This window comes from Lagenorhynchus albirostris, chromosome 2 (assembly GCF_949774975.1).
Source record: "Lagenorhynchus albirostris chromosome 2, mLagAlb1.1, whole genome shotgun sequence".
NCBI classification, from domain to species: Eukaryota; Metazoa; Chordata; class Mammalia; order Artiodactyla; family Delphinidae; genus Lagenorhynchus; species Lagenorhynchus albirostris.
Genome location: NC_083096.1, coordinates 181744828 through 181765401, shown reverse-complemented (window position 1 = coordinate 181765401; position 20574 = coordinate 181744828). Strand labels below are relative to the sequence as shown.

At 64.7% G+C, this 20574-nt stretch overlaps 3 protein-coding genes across 15 annotated transcripts in view; 1 reads left to right on the top strand and 2 right to left on the bottom strand.

The window, feature by feature from the left end:
* ESPN (espin) overlaps window positions 1–11276 on the top strand; it is a 31585-nt gene extending 20309 nt beyond the window's left edge. Inside the window, exons 8-14 of one of the 4 annotated variants that reach the window (XM_060142836.1) lie at window positions 1159–1320; window positions 1411–1606; window positions 2939–2965; window positions 4076–4221; window positions 4299–4562; window positions 9115–9194; window positions 10406–11276. In XM_060142836.1, coding sequence (XP_059998819.1) covers window positions 1159–1320; window positions 1411–1606; window positions 2939–2965; window positions 4076–4221; window positions 4299–4562; window positions 9115–9194; window positions 10406–10553 — 1023 coding nt within the window. In that variant the 3' untranslated portion in view covers window positions 10554–11276. Of the gene's footprint in view, window positions 1–1158; window positions 1607–2938; window positions 2966–4075; window positions 4222–4298; window positions 4846–9114; window positions 9195–10405 lie in introns of those variants that run through there. The other 3 variants (XM_060142837.1, XM_060142835.1, XM_060142838.1) reach the window with 3 other exon arrangements.
* A 253-nt stretch (window positions 11277–11529) lies between these two features.
* On the bottom strand, window positions 11530–15717 carry TNFRSF25 (TNF receptor superfamily member 25). Of its 2 annotated transcripts, none has more exons than XM_060141597.1 (9): window positions 15181–15717; window positions 14859–14993; window positions 14345–14512; window positions 14173–14251; window positions 13355–13410; window positions 13149–13256; window positions 12925–12962; window positions 12276–12456; window positions 11530–12104 (listed from the first exon to the last, which is right to left on the bottom strand). In XM_060141597.1, exons 1-9 carry the CDS (start codon window positions 15218–15220, stop codon window positions 11782–11784), a joined length of 1128 nt encoding a protein of 375 aa, XP_059997580.1. In that variant the 5' UTR covers window positions 15221–15717; the 3' UTR covers window positions 11530–11781. The 2 variants fall into 2 exon arrangements, with proteins under 2 accessions (XP_059997580.1, XP_059997581.1); XM_060141598.1 differs by having other exon boundaries at window positions 12925–12959.
* Window positions 15718–16741: 1024 nt separating this feature from the next.
* The window catches only part of PLEKHG5 (pleckstrin homology and RhoGEF domain containing G5), a 36435-nt gene continuing 32602 nt past the window's right edge, over window positions 16742–20574 (bottom strand). For 6 of the 9 annotated variants that reach the window (XM_060141587.1, XM_060141594.1, XM_060141591.1 and 3 more), the window contains 8 exons: window positions 20419–20568; window positions 20198–20335; window positions 19915–20034; window positions 19173–19305; window positions 18964–19079; window positions 18691–18872; window positions 17446–18222; window positions 16742–17196 (listed from right to left, as the gene is read on the bottom strand). In XM_060141587.1, the coding sequence (XP_059997570.1) occupies window positions 17187–17196; window positions 17446–18222; window positions 18691–18872; window positions 18964–19079; window positions 19173–19305; window positions 19915–20034; window positions 20198–20335; window positions 20419–20568 (1626 nt within the window). In that variant the 3' untranslated portion in view covers window positions 16742–17186. Of the gene's footprint in view, window positions 18223–18690; window positions 18873–18963; window positions 19080–19172; window positions 19306–19914; window positions 20035–20197; window positions 20336–20418; window positions 20569–20574 lie in introns of all 9 variants that reach the window. The other 3 variants (XM_060141588.1, XM_060141595.1, XM_060141596.1) reach the window with 1 other exon arrangement.

The window sequence follows — 20574 nt, the reverse complement described above, 5'->3', positions numbered from 1 at the left end:
TGGGGACGCTCGGACTGGGGGTGGGGCAGGGGACGGCCCCTGCCAGGTGACTTGGCCTTTGGCCCCTGCGCCTCCTGTCTTTCTTCCCGGGCTGGGCTTAGTGGGGGGCAGATGCGACGGAGTGGGCGGCCCGCGCTGTCACCCGAGCCCGGCCTGCCGCCCCTGAAACCTGAGGCTTGGGCGCGGGTGTCGGTGTCCCTTACGCAGCCGGCGATGGTTTCCAGATGCGGGAGGGAAAGGGCGGGGGCGTGACCCGGAACCCGGGGGGCCAGACGTGGGGGGCTCCACTGCCCATGGTGAGGCGCAAATTTCTGTCTCTGGCGGATGGAGGGGGTGAGTGGGGGGATGAAGCCTTGGGTGCTCAGCCCAGAACGGAGGGAGAGAGGCGCAGGGGGGTGGGGCCACATCTGGCCTGTGGGGTAGGCGCGGCGCAGCAGCCAGGTGTTGGCAGAGCAGGGGGCGCCCCCGTGGCATTCCCGGCTGCTGGGGGTTTCGGCCCGGGATTGGCAGGCCCTGGGTGATGTCAGGCCGACAGAGCTCTCAGGCGCTCATAGGCGCGGGCGGGCGGGCTGGGCTGTAACCTGAGAGGAAGGATCAGGTAGCGCAGGTGTCGAGTCCATGCCGCCCCCGCTGCCAGGTGCACAGCGGGGGCCACCAGCACGGTCGCAGGTAGGAGCAGCCCCAGGCCGGGGCCGGGCGACTGAGGGCCCTGGGCAAGCAGTGGACTTCCTCGGGGCGGAACTCCCGCAAAGGAGTGTTGCGCGAAGCCTTGGTTTCGCGTGGGACCGTCTGGTCGCCGGGAGTGGGGTACGGCTGAGGCCTTAGCGCTGCCTAAGCTGGGAGCTACCCCTTCTCCAGCTCCCCCTGGCGTTTGGGCTGGGCCACCCCGCCCCTCGGCCCGCCCCTTCTAGCCACAGTGGGGGCCCCTGCGCCCCTTGGCCCGCGCCCAGAGCCCCTCCCTGTGGGGCCGACCGAGAGTGCCCTTTCACCGAGGCCCGCAGGACCCTCGCCCCATCCCCGCTCTGAGAACAGGAGGGTCTGGGACCGCGGCTGGCCACGAGCCCCCGGAAGGTTAAGAGTTGGGGAGGCGGGGAGAGGGATGTGGGAGGCGGAAAAGACAAGTGCCTGAAGCTCACTTCGCCCGCTGTCTTCCCGCAGCTGAGCTCCCGCGACGGCCGCAACGGGCTGCGGAGGCAGGACTCCAGCCGCAAGCCCCGCGCCTTCAGCAAGCAGCCCAGCACGGGGGACTACTACCGCCAGCTGGGCCGCTACCCCGGGGAGCCGCTGGCCGCGCGCCCGGGCATGGCGCACAGCGAGGAGGTGCGTGCCCGCCAGCCCGCACCCGCAGGCCGCCCGGGACCCGGCCGGGCCGCCCGCGTCTCACTCGCTGGCCCCTCCGCTCCCCCGCAGGCGGCGCTGCTCCCCGGGAACCACGTGCACAACGGCTGCGGCGCGGACCCCAAGACGTCCAGGGAGCTGCCCCCGCCGCCCCCGCCGCCGCCGCCCCTGCCCGAGGCCCTGAGCTCGCCGCCGCCCGCTCCTCCTCTGCCCTTCGAGGGCTCTGGCCCTGGCTGCGGGCAACGTCGCTCCTCCTCGTCTACTGGCAGTGAGTAGGGGCGGGTTGAGGGGTGGGGGGCGGCGCTAGCCCTGAAGGGGGAGGGAAACCAAGACCCCCCCCTCCCGCCACCGCCCCGGGCAGCTGCTACTGCCCTGGTGCTTCCTCTTTTGCTCTTTGATCTTTCTGCAGCCCCACCCCAATGAGGACTTGACCCTAAGGGGAGGCTTGGGGTTGCTTTAGGTCCTGCCAGAGCAGGACAGGGCTGTGTGACCTGGGGCAAGTCCCCTTCCCTCTCTGGCCCTGCCTTCCACCCAGTAGGGAAGGCCTCCCAGCTCTGGTGGCTGCTGTTTCTGATGAGCTGGTGGTGCTAGAGGGCAACTCAGAGAAGTAGAATTAGCTTCAAGGAGGCAGGGTTGCTGGCCAACCTTCTTCCTGCCCCACATCTATCCTGAGTCACTCTTCCACTCCTGGCTGCTTTCCCTTGTTCTCCCAAGCTAGCTACGGCCCCGGGCCTGGCTATAGGGTCAAGGCCAGTAACCCGTCATACTCTGCCCTCCCCCTCCTGGTGAATCCCCGAGCATCCTTTTTTAAGAGCTAGACTGGTGACCAGGATTCCTGGGCTTCTCTTCTGAAATGCGGGACAGTCTCCTGCACGCCGGGGCTCCTGGAAGGCCCAGGAGGTGGTATCTGGGTGCTGATGCTTCCATTCCAGCCCGGCAGGGGGTGGCCAAGCTGCTCTCCTCACGCAGCCACTCGGTTCGGGGACCATGCTTACTGGTAGCATCCAAAGCTTCATTTCCCTGGCTAGGGATGCAAGGCTGCAGTAGCGTCCAGGGTAGGGCCAGCCTGGGCTCCTTGGGGTACCTGTGGAGCCGCAGCCCCTGCAGACCACAGCCCATGGTAGCATGTCCACCGTCAGCTGAGCGTCCAGAAAGGCCCCCAGCTTTGAGGTCAGTGCCTTCCCGTGGCAGCCTGGAGCAAGGCTGAAACTAGGAACAGAAGAAAAATAGACTCTGGGCTTCTCCAGACAGCCCTTCGCAGCAGAGCCTGGGCTGGGTGCCCTATCCCATCCCAATGCCAAGATTGAGGCCCTTGCTAGGGGGTCCAGGGCCAATGGCAGCCCAGCCCAGTCCTCAGGGGCACCAACAAAGCTGGGAACTGAGCGGACCACCCTTGTGGAGCCCCAGAGCAGCCTGAGCCAGGGTCAGACGGACCGGAAAGTTCCTCCTCTCACCACCACCACCCCGCCCCGCCCGCCCCCGCGCATCTCCCCTCCTCCTGTCCTCCCTGGCCCTCTCTTGCTCTCTGTGATGTCCTAGCCTCACCCCAGCCCCCTCCCTCTCCTAACTTCGCTGTCACTTCTCTCCTCTCGGCCCCTAGAAGTGAGAGTGCTGAGACACAGGAAGAGTGAGTAGCTGCGTGGGCGGCTCCTGGCTGAGGCGCGGGGGCGGGACACAGGGCACGCTCAGGAAAAGCCAGGCTGACGGGCTGGGGTCTTGAGGAAAGGACGGGACCAGGGGCCGGCAGGCGAGGGGTCCTGGACACTACAGGTTCTACCCGCATTCTGTGCCGGGCAGACGGTTTTGCCTAAAGAAATGAGCCCGCAGCCGGCGCCCACCGGCACTTTTCCCTTTCTCCCCTCCCACTACCGCGCTCTGGGATCCCCAGCCCGGGGAACCCAGAAGCTGTTGGCCCCCTTTTTCCCCCTCACCCAGCCCTGACCCCTTCCTCAGTCTCTAAAGACAACCCTCCCCCAACTCCATTCACCTCCGCCGGCCTCGTCGGAAAATGCAAACTCCGCGCCGCGCATTTGCATGTCGTCCGCCTGGCCCCTCGTCCTGAGTGCCCCGACCCTGTATCCTTAGTAAGGTCTCGGCTTCCCCGGGTCCACCAGAGCTGCGCTGCGCTTTGCCATAAGTGTGCTCCGTCTGGGCTTGCAACCAGTGCGTCTGCGCGTGTGTCTGTCTGTGGGTGTGTGGGGGGAAGGGGGCCGGCTGGCTTCTGGCATCCAGGGTCCCGAGTCTATAGCCATGGAAGCCCCAGGTGACTCAGTCCAAGGGTCGCTGGGGTTTGCTGGTGCAGAGAGGTGGCCAGGGGGAGACTCCACCCTGGCGGGGCAGGGCCGGGGAAGCCGGGACAAAGGTCGGGTGGCTGGCCCCAGGTAGTGTTCTGGAGCTCGGCAGTCAGTGCGCTGGGCTGGGCGAAGATATACGCTAGAGGCCCCAGGGCCGGCCCAGGAGCCATCATGAACTCCCAGGGGCCTCCAGGCGGGGGCTCCACACCCCGTGAGTAGGGCCGGGAGGATGGAGGGGCTGCGCGGGCTGCCAGCTGAGGACCCGCCTCTGGGGTCCCAGAGAGCTGCCTGCGGGACCCGGGACCTGGAGAGCTGCCCTCTGAGCCCAAGGGAAGGCCCCGGCCTGCGCTGACTTGGGGAAGGGGGCAGCGGAGGGCAGGTAGGGGGTGGCGGGGACGCGGGCCTCACACCAGGCCAACGTCTCCTCTCCTGCCTCCGCGCAGGCACCAAGTCTTTCAACATGATGTCCCCGACGGGCGACAACTCAGAGCTACTGGCTGAGATCAAGGCGGGCAAGAGTCTGAAGCCGACGCCGCAGAGCAAGGGGCTGACCACGGTGTTCTCGGGCAGTGGGCAGCCGGCCTCCCAGGTAGGCGATGCGACAGACGCCCCAGCCCCTCGACCCCGCCCACCCGGCACTCAGCCCCGCCGCTTCTCCCCCCGCAGCCCGACTCGCCGCTGCCGCCGGCCTCGCCGGCACCGTCACGGGCCCGGAGCCCCACCCCGCCGGCCGCGGGGTCCCAGCCACTGCTCAACGGCAGCGTGGCGCCGGCGCCGCCTGCCACCCCTGCGCCGGGCGTGCAGCTCGACGTGGAGGCGCTCATCCCCACGCACGACGAGCAGGGCCGGCCCATCCCCGAGTGGAAGCGCCAGGTCATGGTGCGCAAGCTGCAGCTGAAGATGCAGGAGGAGGAGGAACAGAGGCGGAAGGTGGGCGGGGTTGGGCTTCCAGAGGGCCCTGGGGTCCGCACCTGGGTCCACAGCCCATGTCCCACAGCATCCCCCAATCTGCCCGGGACCTTTCAGCCTCAGACGGCTCCCATTACCTTTGGGAAAAAGCACGATTGGACCACCACCCCTCTCCTGGGCTGGTTCCCAGTCTCCACCACCAGCACCACCCCACAACAGCCTGTCCTTTAATGCGATGGCAGTGTTAATCAAAGTCTAAGATGCCCCCAAATCGCCCGTGATCTTATTAAAATGCTTTTTCTGATTCAGGTGCTCTGGGTGGGGATGGGATTCTGCGCTTCTGACAAGCTCCCCGGTGAGGTTGACTCATCCAAGGGACCACATGAGTAACCGAGAGGCTTTTGGTCGTAGTCAGACTGGCCTGGGCTCTTTCCCTGAACTACCACTTTCCACTGATACTGAGCCTCGTCCAGCCTCGGGTTTCTCATCTGTCGGATGGGTTGATCATCCCTGGCTGGCAGGATAGTTTGCCATTGATCTGCTCAACAGACATCCCCCGGCGCCGTCTATGTGTTACACACCTTTGTCGCCTCTGGGGATTCACGGTGAATATGTCAGGGCCGGTGGTGGTGGGGGGTGTCAACCAACAAGCAAGCAGAGCACCTTAGTCGAGTGATAAGTGCCCCCAAGGAGACAAAACAGGGCAATGTGAGAGTGAGCAAGTGGGCAGGTGCTCTGATGGGGAGGGCAGAGGACTGGGGCAGCCCTGAACCACCGACCCTCCCGTTTGGGTTTGGGGTGGTGGTAGCGGAGGAGAAAGTGATGTCTCAGGTAGACTTGGAAGATGAAGAAGAAGTGGACAGGGGAAGAAGTGGGTCAAAGAGCGAGCAGGAAGGACCGGGGAGGCCTGACCGTCAGCGTGGGTGTGGCAGCTCCAAGACATTACCACTGAAGGGGGTGGAGTGGAGACGTCAGGAGCGGCCAGATAACTAAGGCCTGGCCTTGAAGACAATGGACTTTCTCCTGGAGTAGTGGGGAGCCTGGGAGTGGGGTTAAGCGGAGAAGTTGGCATCGTCATATTTGTATTTGGGAAACATCTTTGTGTGGGGGGCGGTGGTGGGCCGGGATGAACTGGGAGGCCAGTGAGGAGGTGATGGCAGCCCCTCCCCCCAACCTGGGCTGGAAAAACCCGGCACTAAAATGAGGAACAGATGAGACTATGAGTGCCTGGCAAGCCTAGCTCTGTAAGTTGTGTTATTATTCCAGGAGTCAGAGAGGGTGGGAAGAGGGGTGAAAGCCACAGCTTCAGCCACTTTAAGGACCTCTCATTCAGCAGTAAAACTGACAGCACGGACAGGGAGGTCTTGGGCCTCAGGGGAGTTTGATTAGGGGTCATCCGCCTGGGGTGAGGCGCGGCCTTGCTGGGATCTGGCCTCGAAATCGCAGACCTTGGATGGGGAGGGAGAGGGCTGCCGTCCGTCGCAGCTTCAACGCCTTTTGCATGTTCCTTTGGTGGTGTAATGAGCGAGCAAGCCAGGTGTGGAGACCCCATCTGCCGGCCCTGCCTCTGCAACAGCGCCCAACGACCGGCTGTGTCCCTGCCAGCGACCAGAGTGGACACTGCCCAGCGCCTGGAGCGGCGCCCTGGGCCGAAGCCTCGTCCCACTGTAATTGCCCGCCGGCCAGGCGCGGCCAGTCCCTGCAAACGCAGCCCCGCGGAGCCATTACACCACCCGGGACATGCAAAAGGCGCCCCCGGCGGCCGCTGCGGGAGCCGGGCCAGAGGGAGACGCGCCTCCCTCCCCTCTCTTGTCTTCCCCGCCTTAGCTGACGGCCGCCAGCTCGTGCTGCTACCCCCGCGAGGGCTGGAGGTACTCCCGCGAGTACAACGGCATCCTCGGGCCCTTCGGCGAGCTCATGACCGAGGCCGACATCCTCCGCATCGAGCAGCAAATCGAGAACCTGCAAGTGTTGCACAAGGCGCAGAAGCTGGAGGCGCGCCTGGAGCAGCTGGAGTTGGAGCTGGAGCAGCTGCTGCCCATCTCGGCCGCCCTGTCGGCGCCGCGCTTCACCGTCGACCCGCGCCGCATGCACGGCCGCGCCGCCAGCCTGCCTGCCTGGTGCAGCAAGATCTCCAAGCTGCTCAAGAGCATGGCCACGCTGCTGGCCGCGCTGGGGGGACGGCCCGCGCACCTGGCCGAGCTACTTGCCGCCGACACAGGCCAGCCACTGCCGCCGCTGACCGACGCCCCCTGGCGGCCGGGCCCGCTCTGCTTGGGCCGCTCGCATTCGCTCAGCTGGTGCCGTGAGGCCGTGGCGCGCGAGATCCTCGAGTGCGGCGTCTCGGTGCGGCACCTCCGCGCCACCTACGAGCGGCGCGCCCAGGGCTCGGCGCCGGCGCGCGGCCCGCCCCGAAAGCTCTCTCTGCCCGCCGGCGCCCCGCGCCGCGAGCCCATCCTCGAGGAGGACTACGTGGTGGCCGGTACCGGCGAGCCAAGCGCCGCCGCCGCCAACGGCCTGCTGGCCGCGGGGGAGCCCCTGGGCGTCCTGGGCCCACCCGAGGCGCCAGGACGCCAGGCAGCGCTGCCCGAGCCCGAGCAGTTGGCGCGCAGGCCGCCACCCTCCACCGAGCTGCGAGGCGTCCAGGACTACATCGACATGCGCAAGGAGCGCATCGTCTACCTTTTCCTGGAGCACTGGCGCAAGTGGACCTTCCGCGGCCCCGGGCGCCACGCCCAGGTGCGCCTGCGCAGACTGCTGCCCCGCGTGGTGGCCGCCGGGGCCGACCCCGGCCCGGAGGCAACCGACGCCTCCCAACCGCCGGCGGGCGATGGCCCGGACGAGCGGCTGCTGCGCCTGCTGAAGCAGCGGCAGGTGGTGGGCAAGCTGCTGGGCCACTGGCGGAGCCTGCTGCGGCAGGTGCCGGCGCGCCCGCCTCGCGGCCCGGGCCTGTCACACGGCTTATACTGGCCCGAGCACTTCTTGCCGCCCCTCGACGGCGGCGCGCCCCGGCGCTACGACAGCCTCACGCTCGACCTCTTCATGCTCGGCTACTTCCAGCTGCTCGAAATGGGCCTGAGCCGCGAGGAGCGCAAGTTTCGCCACCTGCTGTGCTACGAGATGTTCGACCGGCTGGGCAGCCACCCTTGGGAGCTCATCCGTCTCTTCCACCGCGTGGTACTCGAGGAGGTGGAGGCCGGCCGGCGCGGCTGGAGCGACGGCTTCGAGGACCTCAGGCGCCAGTTCTTCGGAGACACCCCGGAGGCTGAGCCGGCCCGGGAAGAAAAGGTGGAGAAAGAGCAAAAGGAAGGGACAGAGAAGGAAGAGAGGGAGCCGACCGAAGAGGCCGCTCCAGCTCAGACGGGCGACTGGCCAGAAGGGCAGCCAGAGGCGCCGGCCCCTGCGCCGCAGCCCCCGTCCCCACCCCCGCCAGCCGCGCCTCCCCCGACGTCGGCCCCTCCTAGTTCCGAAGCCCCCGCCGAAGAACCCCTGGAGCTGGTATCTGAGATGGGCGAGTTCAGCAATGAGGACATCTGCCGGTACATCGACCGCAGCTTCTCCTTCTGGAAGGAGAAGGAGGCAGAGCTTTTTGACATCTGAGCCGCAGAATTCGGAATTTACCCTCAAGCGTCTTAACCCGGGCCTGGATGCCTGTCTGATGCCCTCCAGAGGTCAGAATACGGCAGGAAGAAACCAGGACAGGACGAGTGGCCTTGGAAAAGCCAGAGTGCCCAGAACCAGGCTGCCTCAGCCTTTGAGATCCCACGGTGGCCGGTTGTGGGGTGTTGGCCGGAATGGGCAGGGCACGGCACAGAGCCAACCAGGTGTCCCCCTCTGGCTCTCCAGCGATGCCTGGCTCCGTGTGGAGCCAGGTGGAAGCAGCAGCCCCTCTGAGTGCGGGACTGTGGGTCCCCCTTGGGGCAGTGTGGCTCTCTTTCTTTCTTTGGTTTTTCACTGGAGTTCATAGCTATCTCTTTGGCTGAGGTCAAGGGAGCCACATGTGCAGTGTTCGTGTGACGTGTCCAGACCCTTTCTCCTCTGTAACATGCAAGTAATAAAACACTTTGCTGTAAGCTGCCTGTGTTGGATGCCCCCACCCCCATGTCATTGCAGCCACACGATTGTAGAGCTAGCATCTACCCGCTCTCAGAATAGGACAGGCATGGAAGAGAAGGTCCTTCACAGTGGAACCAGGGACCGGCCTGAGCCTCTCTGAGCAGGCAGGATCTGTGGAGGCCCACGTATGAGTCTGCCCAGAGATTCTGGGCCAGGGGCCTGGAGCCATCTATCCACCCCACCCTGCCCCCCGCCCCCCACCCTGGGGAGTCTCCCCGTCTGCTCCTCTCCTACGCCTCCTACACTCAGCTCTGACCTCTCTGGTGCCGCCTCTGGGACACGGGGGCCTGAGTCCCCATCCATTTGCCCTATAGAAGGGCATCAAAAGAGTCTCTTCCTGCGACCCCATCTGTGTCCCGTTGTCCCTGACTCAGGCAGCTCCCCTGGGTGGGGGAACACCCCCGCTGACCCCGTGTCCCAGCCCATGCTGGCCCTGAAGCCTTGTGCTGTGTTTCAGGAGAAGGAGGAGGAGGCCTGGCTGGCCAGCATGCCCGCCTGGAGGCGGGACATCCTGCGGAAGAAGCTGGAAGAGGAGAGGTGAGCTGAGGAAGATGCGGGGCTTGGCAGGGTGTCTTGAGCGTGTCCCTGAGGTGGTGGTGCCAACTAACGCCATCTCTTTTCTTCCAGGGAGCAGAAGCGGTGAGTGTGGGGCTGGGCCCAACCTGTGTCCCCTCCCCCCACCCAGTCACAGTCCTTTGGCCCCTTCCTCCAGCCCCAATCTTGAGCGCATCCCCTTGTCACTCAGCCCTGTTAGCACAGTGTCTTTGCTCCCAGTAATGCCGCCAGACCCCTCTTCCCCAGCAACTTACCCACTGCACCTCAAAGTCTTGCTCTTACGCTGTAATGACCTGTCGCCAGTTACCCGGCCCCCATCTCCCGTTAACCTAGCCTTTCTGCCTTGCAGTTAACCCAGCCTCAGTATCGATAACCTAGAGCATCTGCCCCTCAGATCTTTAGTTTCTGCCCTCAGTAATCTAGCCGAGTGCTGTCTGATAGATGTATCAGTTGAGCCACATATATGATATTAAATTCCGCCGCCACTGAAAAAATAAAAAGATGAGTGAACTTAATAGTCTATCTTACTGAACCCAATAATAATAATTATGAAAATCATTGAGACGTCTTACACTCTTTTTTAAAACTAAGTCTGCGAGATGCGATGAGCATTTGCACCTACAGTGCATCTCAGTCCCAACATTTCGTATGCTCAAACAGCCACACGTACTGAGTGGCTACCTCATCAGCAGTGCAGATCTAGCCATGGTCTAATAACCTGTCCCTAATCACCCACCCCTGTCTCCCAATGATGTGGCCCCTCTGTTCCCCAGCAGCCCAACCCCAGTCCCCAGGAACTTGGGTCCTAGCCCCTGCACCACGCCCTCCTCACTCTCTGTCACACTGTGACCCAGCACCTCTGTTTCCAGTAACACCCCCAGCCAGCAATAACCCAGCTACAGCCTCTCGCTTTCCCAGCTCCTGTGTGTCCCCCAGTGACCCCAGTCTGCCCCCAGTCAAGCTCCTCTGTCCCCAGCAATCCCGCCCACATGCCTCCTATCCCACCCCCTGTCCCCAGTCACCTTCTACCCCTACAACCCATTGCCCTGCCCACCATTCATGAGTGCCTCCGTCCCCAGCAACCCAGCCCCTGCCCTCAGTAACCCACTCCTTGCCACCGGTGACCCCCCCAAATGGGGCCTGGCCCACCCTCTCACCCTTGCCCGGGACTGTGCCCCCCACCCCATGCCCAGGAAAGAGGAGGAACGACAGAAGCAGGAGGAGATGCAGCGGGAGAAAGAGCAGTCGGAGAAGCTGCGGACGCTCGGCTACGACGAGAGCAAGCTGGCGCCCTGGCAGCGACAGATCATCCTGAAGAAGGGGGACATCGCTAAGTACTAGACGCCGCCCTCCTGCTCGCAGCCTCGCGAGCTTGGGGCCGCCCCCAGACCCCGCCCCAGCCTGCCAGGCCCGGGCCGAAGGGCTGGGAGCCGCGCCGCCCTCCCCTCCCGCGCTGGAACCCCTCCTTGACCCCTACCCCGGGCACCCCCCTTCCCCCGCACCCGCATCCCCAGCCCCGGGCGACGCTGGAGCGCGCCCGCCGCCGCAGTCGCCCAGAAAAAGTGCCCAAGCTGTTGACGCAAAAAGACGCTGCTTATTTGCATGCCTACTTACGTATATTTGCATGTTCGTTGAATGTCAAAGTGTGCAGAGCTCTCCCCAGCCCCGTGGGTGGTGACCTTGGTTTCCTGCGGGTCGCGCGCCCTGCTGCCGCCCCCTCCCCTGCACCCCGGAACCCGCGTCGCTGGCGCATCCTGGGCGGAGGCAGGCCCCGCGCTCGGGGAAGGGGTTTTCCTCTCTCCCTGACCCAGATCAGCGCCCGGCCTAGCCCCGGCCGCATTTCCCATCCCCGCCGAGGGTTTCCTCTCAGTCATTTGTTTACCAGAAACGATGAAAACTGCAAACTGCCCGTCGGGACAGCGTTGCCGCTCCCGGCGCCCCACCTCCGAGTCTGCGCGCCGTCCCCAGCCAGGCCCCGCACTCCCCGGACGCTTTCACGGTCCTGGTGGAGTGAGTGGAGGACGAGGGATCCTGAAGCTGTGTCTCCAACTGCTGCCTCCCCGGTCCCTGCCATCTCGCACCCGCATTAAAGCTCTCTCAGCCGCCCGGGGCTCATGCTCACTCTAACTCGTCGTCACCGCGACTTCCTCTCCTCGGGGTAACTGGGCCACGGCGGAGCTGGAGGGGCAGGCTTGGGCTAAGGGCCACACTGGCCTCCGCCGTGGGTGGCAAGACTTCTGGCCCTTTCGACGCCCCTGGGAAAACCAAGCCTGGGCCACTTAACACCCCCAGTCCCGCGAAAACACCAAGCAGCAGCTTTTCTTCATAGATTTTTAATAATACCAAGGCCTCAGCCAAACACAGGCCGAAAAACAGCTGATGGTCGTTGGTGCTTCCTCGCCTTAACTGGAACCTTGGGGGCGCACAGGGGTGAGGCTGGCTGGCGCTGCTACGCAGGGCCGTGCCAGGGGCTTAATAAGTGACATTAAATGTCTACACGCATAAGTAACCGTACTTAGGGCTTCTGCAAGGGCCACCAGAGCCTCGCAGTGGCGGGTGGGCCCCGGCGTCACGGGCCACGCTGCAGGCGGCTCCGCAGGTCCTCGGCGCAGCCGTCCAGCCCCATGCGCTCCAGGGCGGCGTAGACGGCGCCCAAGCCCGCGGGCTGCTGCTGGCGCCAGCGCTTGAGCATCTCGTACTGCTGGTCGCGGAAGCGCCCGACCTCCACCTCCACCGCCTCGATCTCCGCCTCGCGCAGCCCCAGCGTGCGCACGAACTCCTTCCAGCGCCGCGCGGGCACCGCGTCCATCACGTCGTAGAGCTGCGGGCCCGGCTGGAGCATGGCGGCCGCCGAGCCTGCAGGGGCCGCCGGCGAGGGCGGGGGCGGCGGGCCTGCGGCCAGAGAGAGCCAATGGGGAATGCGGGCAGGGGCCCCGCCGGGCAGGGAGGTCCGCCTGGTCAGTTAGGGGACGGGAAGTGGGCAAATGGCCTCAGGAAAGCACAGCTTATCACCTCGGACTCAGGAGAATGGGGTCAAGGCCTCAGGCCCCTGAAATCCCTTACCAAGAGCTCTGCTGGGCAGCTGGTCCCAGGACCACGTCACCTCCGGGCAGGGCGCCTCCTGGGCCTGGGGAGAGCCAGAGGTCCAGCTGCTGCCTATCAGCTGGACGGTGCAGACCTTCTCGCTGCTGCTGGGTGTTACCAGAAGGGTGGAGCTGCTGTCCGGGGGTGAGAGGTGGGTGGCCTGGAAGCCAAGAGAGGCCCCAGGTCAGCCTCGCTTGCCTGACTCTGGGGTCTCTGGCCGGGGGTGGGCCTCCCTGGCTCAGTCAGCAAACATCCCGTGGTGCCACCTCCCCCGGTGGCCATGCTCTCTCACTGTGACCCAGTAGAAGAGCTATCCTGCCTGGAACGCCCTGCCCCTGCTGCCCTCTCCTTGTTCCGCCAGCCCTGGTAGAGGCCTCACTGTGGTGACACTCTTCCTACTGAGCTGTTCGCTCCTGTTTACCTGTCTGGACCCCCGTAGACTCAGAGCCACCTGAGGACGGGCCCTGAGCTGCTCTCACTCGCTGATAACTCAGCACATGTGTTCGTGAGGTCTACTCCGTGCCAGCTACCAGGCGCCGCGCTGGGATCACGAGTTATAATAAGGCCCAACCGCTCAGCTCCGGAAGGCTTGTTCACTCTCATCCTAGAACACTACTGAGAATCTTACCTGCAGCGAGGTCAGGGCCTCCACCCCAGCTTCACCTGCTGAGAGACACCAAGAGAGTTTAATCAGCAACCAGGCAAGGCTCCGGAACCTGCGTCCCTCAGCACCCACTCCCAGCGCTCCCTGCCTCAGTTTTCCCCCACTGGATCAGGCTGAATGGGCTCTGGGCTACCCACCCTGACCCCAGGCCTCTAGGAACGTGGGCGCGCGCGCGCACGTGCGCTTACCAGGAACTATGGCCTTGCAAAGCTGGCAGCGGCGGTATGTGTAGGTCAGGGTGGCACCAAGCAGGAGTGGGACCACCAGGGCTGCCAGGAGCACCTGGACCCAGAACACTGAAAGAGCAGCTGGTGGGTGGCGGGTGGTAGCCGTCCCCCACCCTCCCCTCGGCCCATCCCAGCTCTCCCACTGGCGTCTCCATTTCACCACCTACCCTGCCTCCAGCCACAGACAGCCACACAGGGCCCAGGACAGCCCCCAAGGGTGCTCCTGCAAGGGGAGGGGATGCGGTGGAGGGTGAGGGAGTACACACCGGGGGGAGGGGGTGGGACTGCTCAGGACCACCTGACATCTTCTCCATCCTGGAGGCCCTTCCCTGCTGAAAGCCTCACTCTACCCAAGAATGTTCCCCAAGTACTGCTGAAACGTCACTGGTGTCCATAACAGTAACAACAAACACTACTTACTGAGCTTCTTCTAGACTAGACTGAGGGTCACCAGAATGTCAACTCTGGGATTGGCCTGTTTTGTTCCCTGTTGTTTCCCCAGCACCTAGAACGGTGTCTGGAAATGATAGAAGCTCAAGAAACACTTGTGGAGCAGATGCGTGAATAAAGTTAGTCACCCCTTAATCAGAGCCCTGGGGAGAGCCACTAACACTCCCACGTTCAGATGGGGAGCCCACAGATTGGAGAGGTGAAGTAACTCGCCCAAGATCCCTCCGAGAACAAGGGACAGATCTTGAGTCTCAGCCCAAGTTTTGAAACTATATTAACGCGACTCTCTCTGTAAGTGACACATCCTATCCTTAACGTAGGGCTGGAAGGATTACTAAAGGAAAGTATGACATAAAGGGAAGATATGCCCCCTTATTTATCTGACATAAGGTGAATTCAAATTTCTCTTTACCATCCAGTGTTTGCCTGAGGTGGGACCCACTTACCATAGGGTCAAGCCCCCTCCTCCCTGACCCTCGATCCCCACTCTGCTCCCAGCCTCCCTTCCCCCAGCCCAGGGCAGCCAGGAAGTTACGTGGGACAGGACACGCAGCTGTTGCCGTATTCATAGAAGCCGGGCAGGCAGGTCCCACAGTGAGTGTCTCCGCTGGAACCTGTGGTCCGGGAGATGGCGCGGGTCAGGACGGGAGAGAAGGAGGCAGGGGAAGGGGGTGTGGGAGCAGACGGCCCGGATCGGGGGTACCCACAGGGGGCCCGCGTGCGGCGGTGCACGGCCTCACAGTCTGGGCACGGGTGGCAGCGAAAGGGAGAGCTGTGGGGACACTGGCTGACGACGCAGTCCATGAACCAGCCTGGCTTGCAGCCACAGTGGGTGTCCGCCACCGCAGAGCAGTTCTTCAGGGCCACCTGGGAGGCTGGCAGGGGAGACGGGGGAGAGCAGAGGCTGTCAGAGCCAAAGAGCCCCACAGAGAGGCAGCACAGGTCCCCTGGAGAATGGAGATGAGGAGACCAGAGACAGGGCCACCCCCAACGTGAGAGAAATGTGGAGATCACCACAGAGCAGAAGCTGGAAGGTCACCAGGATGAGAGGGCACAAAGGCATCCTGAGGCAGGACCAGGGTAGAGGGCCCCAGGGTGGGGTGCGCACAGGGCTCTCCCAGCCAAAGGCTGGGCTCGAGCCAGCCACTTTCTTCAGAAGGACCCCAGCCAGGGCTTGTCCTCCAGAGCCGCCCTGCCCCCAAGCACCAGGCAGCCCCGCACCTTCCTCATCACAGGCCTGGCAGCGGGCACAGCGGGTCTTGTGGTGGTTCTCCCAGGCCAGGAAGGTGCCCCGGGGGCACGGGAGACAGGTGGAGATGCCACAGGGCTTTGTGCAGGGGGCCTTCAAGTAGTGCCCTGTGGAACCCAGCCTGGGGTCAAAGAGGGCTGCCACCTCCCTATCCCGGGCTCCCTACTTCCCTCCCAGCCTCCCCTCGCCCCATCCCTGGCCTGCCTACCACCACTCCCCAGCCCTCCTGACCCCCCGCCTGCCCCATCGGCCCTCACTTCCTGCCACGTCCCTCCCACTCCTTCAGCCGCTCACCTGCTGGGCAGCCCCCGCAGCAGACCAGACCACTCCTCATCTGGTAGCTGTGCACACAGTCACACCTGGGGCTGGGAGCGCTGCCCTGGCCCTGGGCACCCAGCAGCAGGAGGAGGGCCTGGGGGACAGGGGCTGCTGGCTCCCAGCCTGGCTGCCCAGGCCGGGGGCTCTCTCTACCCGGTCTCCCCAGCCTTCAGGGGCCCCAGCACTTGCCCACAGAGCAGCCCACTTCTCAGGTTCTTGCCCCAAAGGGGTGCCCATCGGTGGGGCTCTGGACTAACTTCCTTCCCCTGTGCACAGACCAGGCTTGGGAGGGGCAGAGAAGAGGGTTCCCGCCAGCCCCTCCCTCAAGACTGGGCAGCAGGCGGTCCCCACCCCCACCCACGCCCTTGCTAAGGTGGGGGGCCCTGATCTTTCTCTGCCTGGGGACCCCAGATCCCTCCCGCCCCGAGAGGGTGTTTCCTCTCGGCGGAAGGGCCCCACCCCGGCTGAACCTCTAACTTAGGTCGGAAGAGGGGCCGGCCCAGCCCCCAGCGAGGCAGGATCGGAGGCTCCTATCCCCACCCCCACCCCATCCCCGCGTCCCCTTCCTCCGCCGCCTCGGGGACTCAGGCCCCGGCCAGGCTCGAGGTCGTGCCCCCGCGACCCCACTCACCGCAGCCAGCGCCGCCGCACACGCCCCGGGCCGCGGCTCCATGGCCCTGGGCGCCACGCTGGGCCCTCGACCCGACCCGGTCTTCCCCGCTCCGCCCGCCACGGGTAGGGCCCAGGCCGGCGCCCGCAGGCCCGCCCCGCCCACCCCGCGCCGGCCGAAGAGCCCGCCTAGGGGGAGGGGAGGGGGAGGGGGAGGGGGAGGGCGCAGGGCGGGGCCGCCGGTACCAAGAAGCGAGCCCCCAGGCCGAAGCCCGCACCTGAGCTCACCTGAGGCGGTTGGTGGGCAAGGTGCACACAGCACAGGGCTGCAGCCAGGTCCCACGCCTGGGTGCTAGCTTCAACCCTGAGACCACCGCTTCCTAGGGAGGCGACCTCCCCTCTCCGGGCCTCAGAGCCCGCCCTCAGCCATGAGGGGTTGGGCCAGAAGTACCCAGGTGGGAGACCCACCCTCCCCACGTACTGCGTGGCGTCCCCCCGCCCTGGAGGGGAGTCCTAGGGGGCACTTTCAGCAGAGCCTGAGACCACGGCCCACCCTGGCATAAGCTCAGAGGGGTGGCTCAGGGCGGGGCTCTCTAAGGTACCACGTGGGGGAGGGCACCTCGTGGGGGGCTCTAGTGGTGGGCCTCATGTCTGCGGCAGGGGACAGGGGTTGATCTTGGGAGTACTAGTCAGGCGATCTCCGCCCGACTAATTCACTTCTGCTCCCACAGTCTCTTCCAGCGGGGCCCCACCAGAGGGAGGGGGCGGGAGCCCAGGGAGGCACCCAAGTGCGCCTGAGTCCAGAAAGGGGGGCGTTCCAAAAGCAAAGGACTCTTTCCGGTGGAGTATATACAAGTCTTTATAAAAGAATCAAAAGCTCAATAAATATGCAACTTTACACAGAGCCCAACCCAAGGTCTGGGTGGGTGGGTAGGTGGGAGGGAGGGAGGGAGGGAGGGAGGCAGGCGAGGGCAGGGGAACCGTCCCATTGGGGCCAGATGAGGGTGGAGGTGGGAAGGGCTGCCTGGGATCCCAGCCCTGGAGCCCAGCCCAGAGGCTTGGAGCTGGTGACTCCGGGGGTATTGGGCAAGGGACCCTGCCTAGGCTGGGGGGCGGAGGCACAGGCAGGTTAGTGACAGTGGTGGCTGTAACAGGGCCCTGCAGCCTGGGCCTGGGCCTCTGCTGAGCCCTCCTCCACTTCCAGCCAGTCTGGCAAAGTGCAAATTGGGCCCTGGGGGCGGTGGCAGGGGTCCTGCCCAGCACTCTGGCTGGGGCACACATAAGGCAGCAGCTGGAGCAGGGGCCGGCACACCCCAGGAGGCGTGCTGTCTGCTGTCCCTTGGTCAGTGGCACCCCTGGGAGCCTCCCTCTGCTCAGACCTCCCTGCAGTGGAGAGGAAGGGAGAGATGGGCCTTCCTTGGCTGAAGGCATCCGGAGGGGCTCCAGCCACCCTCTCCTCCCGACCGGGATCCTCAGGCCTCTTCTTCACCACTGCCCACTGTTTCCTCCTCACCAGGTGCCGAGGCTGGTCTCAGGCTCCCTCTCCCACACCCGTCCCCAAATGCCATCTGCTCCCCGCCATGATAGTGCCCCCAGCACACTGGGCCACCTGTCCCAGGCCAGGCCACTCACGAGGCAGTGAGGGTGGAGTTAAGCAGCAGGGTGGTCCTGATTCGGTAGAGCTGGGCCAACGTCAGCTTCCTGTGCTGGGCAGAGGTCCCTGGGGGGGGCTCAGGCTGGACCCTGGGCGAGGCCCCCGAGGACAGCTCTCTGCTCCTCCTGGTGGGTCCTTTGGGCTCCCCAGCTGGGCAGCCGGCTCCACCCTCCAGCTCTGACAGCTCGGGGCCACTGCCAGGGCCTGGTGCCCCCTGGCAATCCCAGCTGGGCCCAGCTTCCTGAGGGGAGCCCTGAGTCCTGGTGCCAGGGACGGTAGCAGCCAAGCAGAGTTCCGACAGGCTGCGGCTAGGGGCTGGGGGTGCTCCACGGGTGGTGGCCCCCGACAGCAGCTGGAGGAGACTGGCCTCAGATTTGGACTTGAGCAGGTGGGGCAGACAGGGCAGCAGCTGGACAGGAGTGCGTCGGCGGAGGCGGGGCGAGGGTGGGGGTGAAGGGGCTCGCGATGACTCTGGGGGCCGGAGTGCTGGCTCCACCGTAGGGGCCGGGGCCATAAAGTCTTGCAGGGAGGTCGGGGAGAGGGTGCCGTAGGCGGAGTCTATAGAGCAGGAGCGGCCATCCACTGGGCCCAGGGGCAGCAGCTCGCTGGTGGGCGTGACAGACGAGGCGGTGGTGCCGAGAGAGGTCTCGTCTGATTGGGAGCTGAAGGGGCCGCCCTCGAACTCGGGAGAGGACAGCATCCCCCCAGGCTCCACCACCACCATGGCCAGGGTCTCCGTGGAGCCATCCGAGACACTGTGGAGCCGAGATGAGAGTCAGCCCAGCCCAAGGAAACCGCGATGGCCTGGTGCAGCCCATGCTGGGCACTGCAGAAGTCTACAGCCTCTGCCCTCCTGGAGCTCAAGGCTCAAGAGATGGCAAGCAGGTGGCACCTGAGCCCGCAACACAGGTATCAGTAATGGTGTCTGTCGCGACCACAGCATCTCCTGTGGGATACAGGCTAAGAATCTTGAGCTCAGCTCCAGGCAGCTACCACTAATGTATCAGATTTGGCACTCAAGTTGAAAACCGTTTGCCATCCTCCCCCGGACTCTGGTGGCAGACAGAGCCCCTGTCCCCACCCCCACTGGGTTCACATCATAAAGCCATTCAGAGGAAAGGGGTGTGACCAGCCCTGTCCAGTGCTAATGGCCTCGGGGTCCAGAGTCCTGGCTGGAGTACCTGCCCTGCTCTGGCTTGCTGGGGGGTCCTGGGCGAACGTACCAGCGCTGCGAGTCGAGGCTGCTGCTGCTTTTGCGCAGGGCGGTAGGGGAACTGGCAGCCGATGCGCTGCTCTCCCCTCCTTCCTCGTCCTCGTCCTCCGGCCCGTCCTCCTCCTCTACCAGGCTCTGCAGGTGCTGCTGGCTGCCTGGGTGCTCCTGCACACGCAGCTGCTGAAGCTGGCTCTGCGGGGGTGGGTGCGCAGGGCCCCAGCGGGCTGTGAGCAGCGGTCCCCACCACGCTGCCCTGCCAGCCTGCCCACCGCTCTGCTCTCACCTGGGCATCGTAGATGGCGTCCACCCAGCCACGGCACAAAGCCTGGCCGCTGGCCTGGAACGTGTAGGCCCCCACAGCACTGTGGAACTCGTTCAGGTAGATGAGAAGGAAGGACCCTGGTTAGGAAGGGCTCGCCTCAGTGCTGGCTGAGACCACGGCCCCCGCCCGTCCCAGGCCCTGCCCAGGGCCGGCGGGGCCGGGCTCCTCACCAGGGTCCCGAAGCTCCCGGCACACGATCTTTTCCACCAGCAGTGGTGGCCTGATCACCTTGGTCCTCTCTGCCTTCTTCACTGCCTTGGTCACCAAGAGCAGGTCGGTGAAGAGGAAGCAGTACACGTCCATCTGGGGGATGGGAGGCCGCGGGATCAGAAGCCAGAGGTCAGGGCCAGGGCAGGGACCCTCAGCCTGTCTGCGGCCACACCCTCTCCTGGGGGTACTGGTGTCAAACACCTCCCTTCCCCCACTCCCCACGAATCTGAGAGTAAACTTCAAATGAAGGGCGAGCCGATTTTCTTTCATCAAGCTATATACTTGTGATTTATGCCCGTTAAAAGTTTACATTAAAGAGGAAAAGGAAGGTGGTTTTAAAATCACGCTTTGTAGGCTCCGGGTTACACAGTGCCTGAAACATTCATAGCTCAGTAGCAAGACGCTGGGCTGTTCCTGTCCTGCTCACGGAAGGTGCCCCCTCCTTCCCACCAGGAACACATGTGGCACTGGCAAGTGGGCTAGAATGGCACCTGAGGGGCTGCGACCCGGCTGCTGTATTTGTAAAGAGTAAACTGCAGCCAGATCATCATCCCTCAGACGATCACAAAAGTCACCAGTTCTTAACTTGCCACCCAGGTGACTGGGCCCCTAAGAGTCACAAGCGGTCCCAAGGAAGGGGTGTTCGAAACCCACAGGGTGAGAGGGGGTGGGGCGAGGGCCCTGGGTGTGGGGTGGAGTCACCTTGCTGTCCTTCCCCTCCTTCATCCTCAGGCTCCCTTCCAGCAGCAGCTGGCGTGTCTCCTCAGGGGAGGCGCCAGGGATGGGTGCTGTCAGGTCCAGATGTAGAAATTCCTTCAGGAGCTGGGGGTTTGGGGGGGCAGGTGCAGGAGAGGTCAGAGTCTGCCTCATCTCAGCGGGGAGTCCTCCAGAAAGATTCCCAGCGTAGCCTCCCGTCTGTCTGCCAGTTTGGCCCTTCCTCGCTCCCAGCAGGGCCAGCGACCCCCGCACAGACGGAGGCGCCCACCTTGTCCACCTCGTCGTTGCTGCCCTCCACCACCTCGTAGGCGTCGATGCGGCTCACCACGGCCGCCAGCCGCTGCCTCTCCTGTCGCTGCCGCATGCACGCGTTCACGTGGTGGATGAAGCGCTCCACCGAGCCGATCTACGGGTGGGCCAGGGCAGTTCAGGTACAGGGCCGGGAGGGGCCGCAAGCCAGGGAAGGCCCCTGCCCGCCGCTCCAGTTACCATGGTGACGACGGCCTCCTTGGCGCGCGGCTCGTCGGTCTTCCTTAGCACCGACTTGAGCAGCAGCGGGTACTTGGTGAGCCGCTGGTGGGGCTTGGCCAGCATGTCGCTCAGCTTCAGCCGCTGGCACTGCTGGTGCTTCTCGGCCCACTGCGG